This window comes from Microtus ochrogaster, unplaced genomic scaffold (genome assembly GCF_000317375.1).
Source record: "Microtus ochrogaster isolate Prairie Vole_2 unplaced genomic scaffold, MicOch1.0 UNK35, whole genome shotgun sequence".
Taxonomy (NCBI): Eukaryota; Metazoa; Chordata; class Mammalia; order Rodentia; family Cricetidae; genus Microtus; species Microtus ochrogaster.
Window position 1 is genome coordinate 3509884 of NW_004949133.1, and position 16672 is coordinate 3526555.

General features: G+C 39.6%; 1 protein-coding gene across 1 annotated transcript in view; it reads right to left on the reverse strand.

Annotated features, from left to right (window-relative positions):
- Window positions 1–1635: 1635 nt before the first annotated feature.
- Window positions 1636–16672, reverse strand: part of Cd48 (CD48 molecule) — a 27918-nt gene continuing 12881 nt past the window's right edge. The window contains exons 2-4 of the mRNA XM_005368587.3: window positions 6358–6654; window positions 3303–3560; window positions 1636–2200 (exon numbers count right to left, since the gene is read on the reverse strand). Coding sequence (XP_005368644.1) covers window positions 2121–2200; window positions 3303–3560; window positions 6358–6654 — 635 coding nt within the window. The 3' untranslated portion in view covers window positions 1636–2120. The remainder of the gene's footprint in view (window positions 2201–3302; window positions 3561–6357; window positions 6655–16672) is intronic.

Genomic DNA, 16672 nt, shown 5'->3' on the forward strand with positions numbered 1-16672 from the left:
TCAGGGGCCTTCTGGGGAATAACACCTCAACTCAAGAATGGATAAAGAAAATGTGGTACGTTTACATGATGGAATATTATTAATCTGTTAAAAATGACAAGTCTAATAATATCACTAAATTTGCAGGCAAATGGATGGAACTAGAAAAAAATCTGTCTGAGTAAGGTAACCCAGACCCAGAAAGATAAATATGGTATGTATTCACTTATATGTAAATATTAGTCTTTAAAAAATGAGAACCAACCTACAGTCCAAAGACTTGGAGAAGTTAGGTATAGAGGAAGGGCTTGAGGAGGAGACACATAGATTTCCCTGGGAGGGAGAAATAGAATAAATTTTATGGGTAGACTGAGGGATGGAGGACAGGAACAGGAGGATCATGCGGGGAGGTATAGGGGAAATAGGATTGAGAGAAAGAATGTAGGGAGAATCAGGTGGAATTAAGGTGTATTTGAGGAGTGGTATAAAAAGCTGGTGCACTGGAATCTTCTTAAGCTATTTGGATATAATCCTAATGAAGTCTCCAAATTATGAGCAAGATGGAATCCCAGTTGGCCATCTCTTGTCTTCAAATGAAGCTTCCAGTATTTGAACTGGGTTACATCCAATTGAGTTGTTGGCCAAAAAGGTCACATGGAAATACCCAAACAACCCAGGCTATTACCAAGCAATTAGGTTGATCCCCACAAACCAACCAGTAAGGTTCTAGTGCTGAAGACAACACTCACACAACACATTGAACATAGAGTTGTCAAATAGGTACCTATGTTGAAACTTCACCCCCATCATTTTAGAGTCTTTGGTAGAAGAAGGCACTCTACAGGTTACCCAAAGAGAAATGTAAACACCAACCCAGCTACAAAACCTTTGACCTACAATCTGTCCTGCCTGTAAAATATGCTAGGGCAATGGTGGGCACAAAGATTGCAGGAATAGCCAACCAATGTCTGATTTGACTTAAAGCTCACTCCATGAGATGAACCTGACTCTGCTTGGGTGACCTATGGTAAAACCAAATACTACTGGTCTAAACAAAAAGAAAAAAGTAACAATAAAATACTTATTGGTATTCTGCTACACTCATAGATCAGTGCCTTATTCAGCCATCAGAGAAACTTCCTGCTGCAGTAGATGGGAACAAATACATAATCCCACAGCCAGACATTATGGAGGAGGGGGGTAGAGGGAGGGAGGGATGGAGACGGGAAGAGAGAGAGAGAGAGAGAGAAAGAGAGAGAGAGAGAGAGAGAGAGAGAGAGAGAGAGAGAGAGAGAGGAGAGAGTAATATATAGCTCGGAATGAGATGTCTCCATCAAATCCCTCCCCCAGGGCTAAGGGTACCCTGTGGAAGTGGAGGTGGAAAGACTAAAATCCAGAGAGGATGGAGGACACCAGGAGAACAAGTCTCTCTAAATTAACTGAGCAAGGTCATTTTGAACTTAAAGAAACTGAAGCAGCAAGTACAGGGCCCACACAGCTCTGTATCAGGTCCTTTGCATATACATTATAGCTTTAGTTTAACATTTTTATGGGCCTTCTGGGTATGTGAATGAGTGGGTCTCTGATTCTTATGTGTGATCTTGGGCACTTTTCCTTTTTTTTTAAATTGCCTTGTCCAACTTTGATGCGATGGTTTTTGTTTTAGCTTATTATATTTTATTTTGTTATGTTTTGTTGTTACCTATTAGAAGTAGTGTCAAACTGGGAGAATTAAAGGGAGAGGAAACTAATTAAGATATATTGTTTGAGAAAAGAATCAATTTTAAAAAAAGAAAAACCATTAGCCTAATGTAGTTATGTATTTTGGTGAAAATAACACATTTATCTTTAATGACTGTTGGAAAACAAATGGGGTATACAAAATTAGATATTAACCACAACTTTTAAAAGACTACTAAAACAATCTTTGTAGAGGGATTGGCACATAAGTCAGTGGCCCAGCATTTTTGGAGCATGCAGAAAGCCCTGTACTTAACTCTAGGATGGTAAGAAAATGCAAACCATCACAAATGTTCAACAACACAATTTCTTCTGTCCCATAGAGTCAGAGCTGCCTTCTGGATGATAAAGACAGGATCCAGTGGCCTCAAAGTTTCATTCTCAAGTGAGAAGAGTTCATCTCAGGTCAACAGGAAGGTATGAATGCTGGGTGCCATGACCACCAGCAAAGTTGCAATCCAACGTACTCCAGAGGATCTGGCTGAAAGAACAAAACCCCAAACACTTAGACCTTGATCACTGTTTTGAGGAGGAAGAGGAGGACTTGGCATAAGGATGGCACTCTTAAAACAGGAGAATGGCTACCTCCCTAAACCTAATCCCAGCTGCCTAGGGAAATCCTCCTCTTGCAAAAACTCATCCTCTTCAGATGTGAAGACCTTGGAAGTTCCTTAAATGTCATTAGCTTGGTTGAATCCCGTGATGGACGCTTACCTTGACTTATCTGTAGGACCAGAAAAGAACCAGCCCCATACCCTGGAGAGTGTCTGTTAAGGGTGTTTCTAGAGATATTTATCTGTGGAGGGAAGATCTGCACTAAATATGGGCAGCATCCTTCCACAACCTGGGGAATGAAAGGTGGGAAGGGAGGAAGCCTACTGAGTACCAGTATTCATCTCTCTGCTTCCTGATTGTGGACACAACAGGAACTGCTATCTTACATTTTCGTTGCCATGCCTTCCCTGTCATGATGGGTTGAATTCTTACCCTTCCTCCTTCAAGTTGTTTTTGTAAGGCATTTTATCATATCAACAGTAAAAATAACTAATACAGAGACATATCAGGAGTAACCTGAGGTGTGACTAACTCTAAAATCCAGTGGTAGGTCTGAATTAAGGGGGAGTGACATTGTATGAAAGGGTGCTTCTAGGCAATGCAGAGAAATCTGAAACACAAAGCCTAGAGTTTGCCTTCCTACCTTTGCAAGGAGAATAATACCTATGCAGTCTCTTCCTGAGGATGGGGACCTTGCTTCTATTCACCAACCTCTCTCTCACTCATCCAGTTTTCCTTCTTTCCTTGCCTGGACTACTCTCCCACTTTTCCTACTTTCCCTAATTGTTCTGGTATCGCAGGCTGCCCTACAGTTACTCAGGACTCAGTTTTAAGGAAAGACAAGGTGAGCTAGCTGGTGGGTGGCTGTAGAGCCAGGTGGAAGCCAGGTCTCAAACTCCAATGACACCTTTGAGATTTCCCACCGCATTCTCTGCCAGAAGGCCGAGTAGGAACCCCATATCTTCCTTCATTCAAAAGAAACCAGTCATCATGGTGCCCACTTCAGCTCCCTGGAAGGTAATTCTTACCCAGAGTACAAGGCAGAGTGAAGTACACGGTGTCATTTTTCCTGCTTATAGGGTTGCTGACTTGGCAGGTATAAAATGTAGACTTGTTCTTTGGAGTGATGATTCTTTCCAGCACATCTCCTTCCTCAATTTGGTTTGAGTCGTCAAACCAAGTGTACGTAACATTCTGTTGCTCTCCCTTGCATGATAGTTTCAGGTGACAAGAGTCAGGCAAAGTTTCAGTCTTCTCAATTTTTATGGTAGGCTGGGACACAGGATCTGAAAAAAGGCTTGTTATGAGACAATGGGCTTATACATTTTTGTGGTGTTTATGATGCAAGGATTTGACCAACAGACTGCAAAGGGAACCAGGGAGGGGCCATGATTGCTGTTCAAGGTGGGTATGGATAAGAGACTCCTATAGATGGAGCCAGGGAGCAACTTTGTCTTCAGGAGGCTACTTTTGGGTGGTGATGCTAAGGTAGATCCAGGAGGGGGAGCCAGAGTTCTTTACACACCATTAGGAACAAAGTGCGGTGATGGTCATCTGTGAGCTAAGTGTTAGGGGGGAGACCAGCTGACTTCTGACTGTGTTTCCTAACTATCTGGGATACTCAGGGCTTGTTCTCTAACAAAAGCCCACAGCAAGCACCAGCGGGGGCCACTCTGTCCCTCAAGAATTCTGGAGTTCAGATTCAGGGAGAATCCTAAAGAGCCTCAACCTGTACACAGCAAAGCCCTTCACACTGTCATTATAGGATGCTTAGGTCTATAAATCTGCCATCTTTGTCTCTGTTGTGCATCAGAAGCTCGTAAAGAAAAATAGATTAGTTTGCCCAGATGATGTAATGTCTTTATTTCTATATGACTCCCTGTCTAAGTGCTTAATAAACTCAGTAATTTTGCTTCATTCCGGCTCACCATGAATTCTTTTCCATGGGGTAGTCAAGAATCCAGCTTTACCTGAGCAGAAATCTCTAAAAGGAAGGTGAACTCCTTAGGCCACTGGTGGCTGTTTAGTTATCTCCCACCCCCAAAACACCCTGTGCCTGTGGCCATCTTACAGATTGGAAGAAGCCGTGAGATGGTGGCTAGAACACTTAAATTTAATTGCAAAACAGTCCTTTCCTGAGGAAAATGGAACCTGGATCTTGGGTTGTTTCTGAAAGCATTTTTTTTTTATTTAATTCTGACCAAGGAAATGTTTTGAGCCCACCAATTTTGAAAGAGAAAAGATGTAGGGTTCTATTCATTCTTGGCCTCAAAGATTTCTTTGTTTGTAGCTCTGCTAGCCTATCAGGGAGACACACCACAACATAGTCACCTGTGGCCAAAGGAGTTTCCTGTTCCTTTGGGGATCCCCATTTGGATAAAGATGGATCTTGATGACCCACAGAAAAGAATTCCATAATCAAACAGAATGAAGCAGAGTTAGTGCATTTATTAAGTATTTAGACAGAAGATCACACAGCAAAAGACATGAAATAATCTAGGCAAACCATAAATAAATGCATTTTTCTTTATGAGGTTCTGATTTGGCACAAAACCAAGCATTGAGAGTTAAGTCGTGTTAATATGCCGATGCCTGGATCTATAGATTCCTGAGGCTCAGGATTGAACTGGCCCTGTTCTCACCCTTCCATCCCTTAGGCCTTCATAGCGCTTTTATATTCCCTTGAATTGCTCTACTGAGCTCCATGGGAACATATCTCCTTTTTTGGTAAATGTACAAAGAGTTGGCTTTTGTCAGTTCCCTCCAAAGAACCTTACTTAATATGGACAAAGAGATATTAATATCATACACCATGGTGCCATGGCTACTAGGGAACTGGCCAGGGGGATTTTAAAGTGTTGATGGGTACATAATAACTGTATATATTTATGGGGGTACTATGTGATAGTTAAATGTACAGTATAATAATTACTTCAGAAAATTGAGATTTGCCTCTTCAAATATTTATAATTTTTATGTGTTGGGATCTTTGGGATGTTCTTTTCCAGCTACTTTGAAATAGTGTGCCATGGAATCCCAGAGATGACCCTTTCTATTTAACTTTATGATGGTTTCCATTATCCAACTTCGCTCTGGTGACTATGAAGTCATCTTTCTTGGCTTCCACAAATTAGTGAGAACATGGGAGTGTTTGTAATAATACACAGTTATTTTATTAAATTGGCACTTTGAACCTAAATCTGTCTGACTCCAAGGATAATGCCCTACTCTTATTTCCATAGGAACTGGTTAGGCTGAAGCTGTAAGTGGAAATTTTTGTCATACTAAATCTGATAGAACGCTCCCAGAGAACTATTTCAATTTATTTTTAATATCTCTTTTTCTATAAAAGTCTGATGAAATCTGAGTTCAGACAGAATTAAATATGTTCAAAACTAATTTGGGTTGCTCACCCAACAGAATGAGGGTACTACAGAAGAAATAGTCTTTACTGTTTCCAGTCTTACCATGATTTGTTTCTCCCTCTATGTGGCTCCTCAAAAGGGCCTCACATTGAAGGTTTGGTCACCAGCAGGCAATATTTGTGCAAGTGATTGGTTCAAAAATCTCTGATACCATCAATTAATTGATTTTTTGATGAATTAATAATTGAATGGACTACTGGAAAATGGTAGAAACTGGAAGGCGGGACCCAACTGAGAAAGTGGTCATTAGGAACATATCTTTGCAAGGTATAACCTGTTCTTGGCCCTTCATTCTAGTTCCTCCTTCCCAGCCTGGGGTGAGCATCTCTGCTTCATTTCCCCTCTCTGCCATGATGCTGCACCTCCCACAGGTCCATAGTGATAGAGCCAATTAACCAAGGGCCATACAACCTCTGAAGCCATGAGCCCAAGTAAACCTTACCCTGTCTGAATTCTTTATCTGAGGTGTTTGTCTTAGTAATGAAAAACTAACACAATTTGATAACTGCTGGGTCAGGCTCACTCACAAATAGATGTGTCTCTGGGAGAAATGTAGTAAGTGTGTCGTGATGTTCCTTTCTTCTCCTTTTCCAGTCAGCACCCCCAACTCCCAGTAAACTCCCTGAATAGGCATTTTTCCTTTGACTCTAAAACTTACCAAATACATTCAAGATTTTCTTGTATTCTTCCTCAGTTTTCTTCAACACTCTCATGTAGTAGTCACCTCGGTCTTCTTTCCGGATATTGTAGATTTGAAGTGCACCAGTTATATTGTCAAGGTTGACCCTGCCCTGATAACCAGAATAGGTTATCGTTGAACCCTTATACTCATATTCTAAAATCTTCTGTTTTGTAGTATAAAGCCAGGTGATGTGTGCATAGGTTCCAAGTGGTTTCTTGAATTGCAGGGTTATGTTGCTACCGGTTTTAGCATTTATCTCTAGTTCTGAATGATCTGTCAATAAAATTCAGAGTGTGAGACTCATCCTGGAGAAAGCAGTGCTGTCCAATGGCCCAGCGTTAGCTTAAGCTGGTAGAAGAGGAAAAAGTTAGAGTCTGAGAAACAGGGGTGAGACAGGGTGGGACAGAACATATTGATTATAATTCCAAATTTCTGCTCTCATCCAAAAAGACAAAGGGCACTAAGCTGATACTGGCATTTTCTTGTTCATAGCCCCCCACCCATCATAGAGTTTCAAATAAATTGGTTCCAAGTCATTTCCCTGTATGGACTTGTTTCCTGTTTGTTCAGTTTTATTCAACAAGCACACTAGTCATAGACATCATTATTACACAATTATACTCTAACAGATTTAATACATAAGTGTAAACTGAATAGAATAGCAAATCAACCTGGGCTGAGGGTATAGTTTACTTGGTAGAGTACTTTTATGTAATCCTAGCCATCAGGAGATAAAGGCAGGAGAATCACAAGGCCAAGGTTCTCAATGTCTACAAGTAAGCTTGAGGCCAGCTTGAGCTAAATGAGACTGTCTAAAAAAAAAAAACCCAGTATAATATCTTGTTAGTATAGTAAAGACAAGGACAAGGTAGTGTAGGACTAAGCCACATAGGATGGGGGACAGAGGAAAGCTGGGAGAAGCCCTTTGGAGTGACGGCCACTAATGTGAGTTAGAAGATGTTTAAAAGATAATACTTGTTGAGAACCATGTGTCATGTGCTATATGAGGAGGTGGGAATATGTCAGTGAGTTAAACATAAGAGGCCCTTGAACTAACAGTAAGAAATAAATATTCCTGCCAGGGAAGCAGGTAGGCTGACTGAAGATCTTCACCTCTCCTTCTGCTCCTCCAGATTTAATCCCCCAACCTCATCTCCAGATCTGCAGCAGAGCACCTATTGAAGGCTCCCTTTCCCCCATCTCCAACGGATCACACAGATATCCCCATCCAAACATCCTTGCCTCCACTCATTGTTTTGTCCCAGTCTCCACCTCCAGCAGGCCTTCCCTGGGAACCCACAGGCCACTCTGTCCAGAGAAGAAGTGGACTAGCTGCAGAGATTTACCCTGTCTCCATTCCTCCAAGTTCAATCCCCCAGTCATATCTCCAGCTCTGTAGCCGACCTTCTGCTGTCCTCTTCTCATACACTGCATCCCTTTCCAGGGAACTAAGCATATCCCAATGAAATACCTTGTTTCCCTCCATTCTGTGAACACCCCCTTCCCTGCCAGCTCATACCCTAATCTAGGTCTCAACTCTTGATACCCATAAAAACATTTTAACTGGAATCCCCAGTAGTCACACCTACCAGGGCACTAGAAAAATTTCCTATCAGACAACATACAGCCACTACACTCTCCTAAAATCCAGAGAGGAAAAGAAATGGAAAAAAAGAAACCCACCAACAAGACAAGACCAGATATCTGATGGCAGAAGTTATAAAATAATCCCATAAGAGTTTAGAATTTTTTATAATAAAGGGTTATTTATTTAGGGAAAACTTATAGATCACAGTCCTCTTTACAAATGATAAACAGGAACAGAGTCGAGCATCTGGAAGCTGCATTTATAGTATAAGAGATTATGCCCAAGTGGGCTGGCATCTTAAAGGCCATTGGCTGGAGGAGCAAAAGGAGCTCCCACAGCACCTTCCCCTTTTGTTTAAATAAGAGAGTTCCAAACCCAATACAAAACTATATACACTAGGAACAAATATCAAGCATAAGATTAGAATTACAACCAGCATAAAAATATTAAGCAAGAAACATATGACAAATGTTTTAATAAACATTCTATCCTAAGGAATCTAAGTCTTATATTGGAAATGACTTGGCCAGATCATAAGTGGATGGTAACTATGACTATCTAATCTTCAACCCCATTGAAGGCCTGAGAAGAGAGATAATATTACTTGAGTAAGCAGGAAGTGCAATCAAGCAGCTTCCAAAATGTACAATAGATGACAGAGACAACTGGATGCCTAAGCAATCACCCAAAGTCTCATTTTCAATGTTGAAGCAACCAACTTTGGCTAATGCCTAGAGTAACTGACAGACCATTTTCAGAGGCAGGAATTTTTCAAAACTGTTTTACCCTGCCTTGGCAAGTGTAGACAACTGCATCCACAGAAAGCCTGAGAGATCTTGGGAAGTAATTCTAGACAGAAAAAAATAGAGTTAAGCACAGCTTATTGATAGCAGAATTTTCTCAGGTGGGCTCTGTTTGCTGGAGGCAAATGCATCTTATTTTAGAGAGGCTTGCTGACTCAGCTTTAGCTACAAGAACTTTGCAGCCTTTTTAAGAGGCTCTGCTACAGAACACTTAAATGGTGTTTATGAATAGTCTACAGCATGTTTTTTGGTGGCAGCATGGACCTTGAAATGCCATAGAGTTGTAGCAATAAACATGGCTCTGGCCAGTACCTCCACCATGAAGCTAGATTCTCAGAAAGCTAAGAAATGAACTGGATCCAGCAATCAAAGCCAAGGCTTTAATCCTAGCCATATCACTTAGCAAATTAAAGACTCATGTGGTTAAAAATAAAGATATGTATATATATATATATATATATATTAAAGAAAGATTTAAAGATGAAGAAAACCTCTAAATGGTTTACTGTGTGTTTAAATATATATATATATATATGCTTGAAAAAAGGATAAACTCCTTTAAAAAAAAGAAAAAAAGATCTATTTTCATTCTTCTACAGGTGGATATCCAGTTATGCCTTTAATCCCAAGACTTGGGAAGCAGAGGCAGATGGATCTCTGTAAATTCAGGGTGTAGTGGCACACATCTTTAATTCCAACACTTGGTAGACAGAGGCAGGCAGATCTCTGTGAGTTCAAGGACAGCCTGGTCTACAGACTGAGTTCCAGGACAAAGATACACAGAGAAACCCTGTCTCAAAAAGCCAAAAATTAAAAATAAAAGAAATAGAGCTTAAAATAAAGCACAAAAAGATGAAAAATATACAGAGAACCTGGATACTACATGTTATTGTATTGTTTTTAAATTGTTTGGTGGCTGAGTGATGTAAGTGGGTCATCTGTCTATGTGTTAATTTCATTGGTTAATAAAGAAACTGCCTTTGCTTTTTGATAGGGCAGAACTTAGATAGGTGGAGTAACAGAACAGAATGCTGAGAAGAAGGCAATGAGGCAGACACCATGAGCTCTGGCCCAAGATGGATGTAGGTAAGAATCTTCCAGGTAAAACTCATTGAGCTACACACATGAATAGAAATGGGTTAATCAAGATGTGAGAGTTAGCCAGTAAGAGGCTAGAGCTAATGGGCCAAGCAGTGTTTAAATGAATACTGTTTCTGTGTAATTATTTTGGGTAAAGCTAGCTGGTGGCTGGGAACCAGGTGACAGGAAGTGGCCCTCAGCTCCTTCTACAGCTGAGGAAGGAACAAAAGCTGCTAAAAGACATTTTAATATAAATGCTGCTGAATTAATCCAAGATAGGTATTTTGAAAATATCTTGACTTTAAAATTGAAGTCGAGGTATGTTACTTTGGAGAAGAGGTTTTGCTTTTGTTTCCACAGAAAATGAGAGGCTGTGGATTTGTTCTGGGCTAAGAAAAATCAGGTTTGATCAAGGAAGACCCCTAAGAAATCTCTAGTAGGATTGAATGGCCCAGATGTCTGAGTCTACATCCAGAAAAGATTCAAGACCGCTTCCTGGGGTGATCAAGCCTCACAGGATACTCCAGTCACAACCTGATCATAATTCTAAATTTTGTTTAGGTCCCCCATAATAATATCTCCAATCAGCAGGAAGTAGCATGGAAAACTATGCCCATATTCCAAAAAAATGGACTATGAATATTTTCCTTTGTCTAGAATGTTTGTTACAAGTTGTTATGGATAATGGTCAGGAGAAAAACTAAACAAAGGATATTAGATTCACAGTTCTTATTTTTAAAAAAAGAGGGGAGTGCTGTGGGACAATGATCTTTTATCCTGTCACTTGTATTATTTTTAATAAAATGCTGATTGGCCAGTAACCAGACAGGAAGTATAGGCAGGGTGACGGTGACCAGGCTGGAAGTAGAGGTGTGGCAACAAGAATGCTGGGAAGAGGGAGGCGTGACCCAGCTGTAGAGGAAGCAAGATGTGACTGCCTTGCCAAAAAAGGGTATCAAACCATGTGGCTAACATAGATAAGAATAATGGGCCAATTTAAGATGTAAGAATTAGTTAATAAGAAGCCTGAGCTAATGGGACAATCAGTTTATAACTAATTTAGACCTCTTTGGGGCTTAATGGCTGCAGGACCAGTGGGATAGGAACCTTGGTCAACAAGGATATCAACACCTCGAGCTACAATCTTCTAAATATCAGATGCTTAGATGCCATTGTAAAAATAATATCCAGGATAATATAACATATTATATGGCTCCAGTAGTGCCCAGCAACCCTCTGGCAGCAGAACCTGAATATTCCAACCTAGCTGAGGCACAAGAAAACAACCTTAACAGTCTTTGTGAATATGATAGAGTTCCTTAAAGAGGAAATGAATGAGTCCCTTAAAGAAATCTATGTAAACACAAATAAACAGTGGAGAAAAGGAATCAAAGCCTTCAAGATCTGAAAGTAGAAATAGAATCAAGCCAAACTGTAGGAAATCAGGAAATAAAAAGTTTAGGAACTCAAATAGGAACCACAGAGGCAAGCTTCACCACAGAATATAAGAGATGGAAGAAACAATCTCAGGCATCAAAGACATAAGAGGATAATTTATCATTAAAAAAGTTAAATCTAAAATCTCCTTGTACAAAACATTTAGGAAACCTGGAACACCATGAAATGACCATTTCTACAAATACTAGGAATAGAGGTAAGAGAAGAAACCTAGGTCAAAGGCACAGAAAATATTTTCAATGAAATCATAGAGGAAAATTTCATAAACCCAAAGAAGAAGATGCCTATCAAAGTATAAGAAGCACACAGAATGCCAAATAGACTGGACCAGAAAAGAAAGCTCCTATTGCACATAATAATGAAAATACTAAACATACACAATAAAAAGTATTATTAAACTCTTCAAGGGGTCAAAGGCCAAGTAACATATAAAGGATAGAATTATACCTGACTACTCAATGGAGACTCTAAAATATAGAAATTTCTGGACAGATATGCTGTAGACTCTAAGAGACCACAAATGCTATTTCTGACTAGTATACCCAGAAAAACTTTCAATTACTATATATGAAAAAATAAGATATTCCATGATAAACCAAATTTAATCAATATCTATCTAAAAATTCATCTCTACAGAAGATGCAAGAAGGAAAAACCCCAAACTAAACAGATTAACTACATCTAAGAAAACACAGAGAATGAATAATCCCAGACAAGCAAAGTCAAAAGAAGGGAATTACCCCCCAATTACCACCACCACCACCACCACCACCACCACCACCACCACCACCAACAACAACAACAACAACAAAATAATAGCAATCAAGAAACACTGCTCATTGACATCTCTTAATATCAGTGGTCTTAATTCCTCAATAAAAAAACACAGATAACAGAATGGGTGCAAAAGCAGGACCCATCCTTCTGCTGCATCCAAGAAACACACCATAACATCAAGGATAGGCATCAAATCAGGGTGAAGATATGGAGAAAATATTCCAGGCAAATGGACCAAAGGAGCTGGTGTTGCCATTTTTATATTTAAAAAAAATAGACTTCAAACCAAAACTTATCAGAAGAGATAGGGAAGGACACTACATACTCATCAAATGAAAAATCCAAGAGGACATTGTAATTCTTAACACCCATGCCCCAAACACAAGAGTATCCACATTTGTAAAAGAAGCATTACTAAATCCCACATTCACTCCTACACACTGATATTGGGAGACTTCAATATCTCACTCTCACCAATGGATAGGTCATCCAGACAAAAACTAAAGAGAAAAATGCTAGAACTAACTGATATATAAACAAATAGACTTAACACATATTTACAGATCATTTCAACCAAGCACAAAAGAATATACCTTCTTCTCTGCACCTCATGGAACTTTCTCCAAAATTGATCATATAGACACCAAGCAAGTCTCAAAAGATAAAAGAAAATTGAAAAAAAACTCCTTGTATCCTCTCTGACTACCATGGATTAAAGCTAGATATCAACAAAAACAGAAACAACAGGGAGTTTACAAACTCATGGAAATTGAACAACTCCCAGCTGAATGAAAAATAGACCAAGACAGAAATTAAGAAAGAAATTAAAAACTTTCTAGATTTGAATGAAATAGCACACCTAAACTTATGGAACACAATTAAAGTAGTTCCAAGAGGTAAGTCTATAGCACTAAGGGTCTACATGAAAAATTTGGAGCAATCTCATACTAGTAACTTAGCAAAAGAAGTACCCATACCAAATAGGAGCACAAGGCAAGAAATAATCAAGTCAGGGCTAGAATCAATAAAAAAGAAACAAAGAGAACAGTACAAAGAACCAATGAAACAAAACGTTAGTACTTTGAGAAAATCAACAAACCCTTATCTAAATTAACTAGCAGGCAAAGAGTAAATGTCCAAATTAACCAAATCAGAAACAAAAATGGGTTGTTGTAGGGAGAGCGGAGCAAGCAGGATGCTTGTCTTCCCAGTCACCCCGCTAGCTTACACCTGAAATAACCACATAGAAATTGTATTAATTAAATCACTGCCTGGCCCATTATCTCTAGCCTTTTAGAGGCTAACTCTCACATCTTGATTTAACCCATTTCTAATAATCTATATGTCACCACGAGGTCGTGGCTTACTGGGAAAGATTCAGCATGTCTGACCTGGCAGCTCCATGGCTGCTCTTTCCCTGCCCTTCTTCCCAGCATTCAGTTCTGTCTACTCTGGCTACCTAAGTGCTGCCCTATCAAAAGGCCAAGGCAGTTTCTTTATTCAACCAATGAAAGCAACACATAGACAGAATAACCTCCTACATTAATGGGGGACATAACAATAGACACTGAGGAAATACAGAGAATCATAAGAGTAAAAAAAAAAAACTTTAAAAAAAAACCTGTACTTTCACCAAATTAGAAAACCTAAAATAAATGGATAATTTTTTTCAAAACATTCTGCTTAACAAAGTTAATCAAGATAAGCAGATCTAGTGAAATAGAAGTAGTTGTTAAATTTTTCCTAATCAAAAGGGGTCATGGCCAGATGGTTTTAGCTCAGAATTCTGTCAGACTTTCAAAGAAGAATTAATGTCAATGCTCTTCAAATTACTCCACAAAATAAAAACAGAAGGAATATTGCCCAATTCATTTTAATGATGTCATAGTTACCCTGATACTCAAACCACATAAAGACTCAACAAAGAAACAAAATTGCAGACCAGCTTCCCTTATGAACATATATGCAGAAATACTTGCAAACTGAATCCAAGAAACATCAAAAATACCATTGACCATGATCAAGTAGGTTTCAGCACAGAGATGCAGGGATGGCCAATATAAATATATAAATATAATAATTCACCACATGAACAAACTGAAAAGAAAACCAAATAATCATCTTATTAGTTGCAGAAAGGCCTTTGACAAAATCAACACCCCTTTCTTCTATCCTTACAGCCAGACCATGTGACTGAAGCTGCCAAATTCTGCTGCTTACTGGGACTGGAACATGGCCCCCTCATTCAATTGCATCCACATCAACTTGTTATTTTCAATCATTTTCCTTCACTGCCTAAGCTTGGCTGTCCTAAAATTGGATCTGTAGACCTAGGCTGGCCTCAAACTCAGAGATCCCTTCATGATAAAAGTTCTGGAGAGATTAGGGATACAAGGAACATACCTAAACATAGTAAAGGCAGTTTACAAGAAGCCTACAGCCAACATCAAATTAAATCTAGAGAAACTCAATGCATTTCCACTAAAATCAAGAATAAGACAAGGTTGTTTATTCTCTTGATACCTATTCAATACAGTACTTGAAGTTTTAGCTAGAGCAATAAGACAACTAAAGAAGATCAAGGGTATTCAAATTAGAAAGGAAGAGGTCTCTGAGTTTGAGGCCAGCCTGGTCTACAGATCCAGTTTCAGGCCAGCCAAGCTTAGGCAGTGAAGGAAATGATTGAAAACAGCAAGTTGGTGAAGATGCAATTGAAGGAGGGGGCCATGTTCCAGTCCCAGTAAGCAGCAGAACTTGGCAGGTTCTGCCACGTGGTTCTAGCTGTAAGGATAGAAGAAAGGGGCTATGAAATATTCCTCCACAACTGAGGAAAGCCTCTGAGATCAGGCATGTGTCAGGAGTCTCCCTGAATGGAGGTCTACAGAGGCCATTGCTTGGAGGTGCGAAGGTAAAGCTTGGATTGCCTTTGAGACTCCAAGATGTTGGAGATGCCAGAGTTGTGGGATACCTGCTGAGAAAAGCTGCTAACAGTGAGTGAAACCATCCCCCCAAAAAAAGAGTATGTTGTAGTCAACAAAGCAGAAAGAAGTTGGAGATGTGAAGAGCATTTTGACATCAGATGTGGAGATGCAGAGTTTGTAGTTTGCCCAGCTGGTTTTTGGTCTTGCTTTGGTCCAGTATTTACTCACTCTGCTTCCTTCCCTATGTTGTGGAATGGTAACATATATCCTGTGCCATTATGTGTTGGAAGGATGTGATCTGATTTTTTATTTTTATTTTACAAGGGATTACAGGTAAGGTTTAAGATTACACGAATCTCAGAAAAGACTTTGAACTTTAGACCTTTAAATAAGTTTGAGATTGTTATAGACTATGGGACTTTAGAAGTTGTACTGAATACATTTTTGCATTATCATATGGCTACAAGCCTTTGTGGGCCAGGGTGTGGAATGCGGTGGTTTGAAAGAAAATGTCCCCCAAAAGGAGAGGCAATCTTAGGATGCATAGCTTTATTAGAGAGGTTATGATGTTGTAGGAGGCCGCTTGTTCATTTCCTGGCTGCCCAGACTCTTGAAATAATCACATAGAAACTATATTATTTAAATCATTGCTTGGCCTATTAGTTCTAGCTTCTTATTGGCTAACTCTTACATCTTAATTTAACCCATCTCCATTAATCTGTGTACCACCACAAGGCTGTGGCTTACCGGGTAAAATTCCAGCATCTGTCTCTGGTTAGGCTATATGGCTTCTCCCTTACTCTGTCTTCTTTCTTCCAGCATTCAGTTTAGTTTTCCCCACCTAGCTCTATTCTATCCTATCACAGGCCTAAGATAATTTCTTTATTAACCAATGGTACTCATAGCATACAGAGGGCAATCTCACATCAGTATGATCTTGTTGGAGGAAGTGTGTCACTTCGGAAGCAGGCTTTGAGGTCTCATATATGCTCAAACCACACCCAACGGACAGGAGATAGACCACTTCCTGTTGCCTTTTGATCAAGATGTAAGGACTCTCAGCCCCAGCACCATGTCTGCTTGAATTCTGCCTTGATTCCCACCATAATGATAATGGACTAAACCTCTGAACTGTAAGTGAGCCACCCCCACAAAATGTTTGTTTCCATGGTCATGGTTCCTCTTAACAGTAATAAAAATCCTAAGTAAGACACCTTCCTATATATAAATGACAGACTGAGAAACAACTCAGAAAAGCAACACCTTTCACAATAGCATCAAAAACTATAAAGTTTGCCCAGCAGCACAGACATTAAGGGCAACACTGAATAAATGGGACCTACTAAAACTGAGAAGCTTCTGTAAAGCAAAGTGCACTGTCACTAAGACAAAAAGGCAACCTACGGACTGGGAGAAGATCTTTACCAACCCCGCAACAAAGGTCTGATCTCCAAAATATATAGAGAACTCAGGAAACTAGACTTTAAAATGCTAATTAACCCAATTAAAAAATGGGGCACTGAACTGAACAGAAAATTCTGAACAGAAGAAGTTCAAATGGCTTAAAGACACTTAAGGTCATGCTCAACCTCCTTAGCAATCAGGGAAATGCAAATCAAAACAACTTTGAGATATCATCTTACACCTGTCAGAATGGCTAAAAT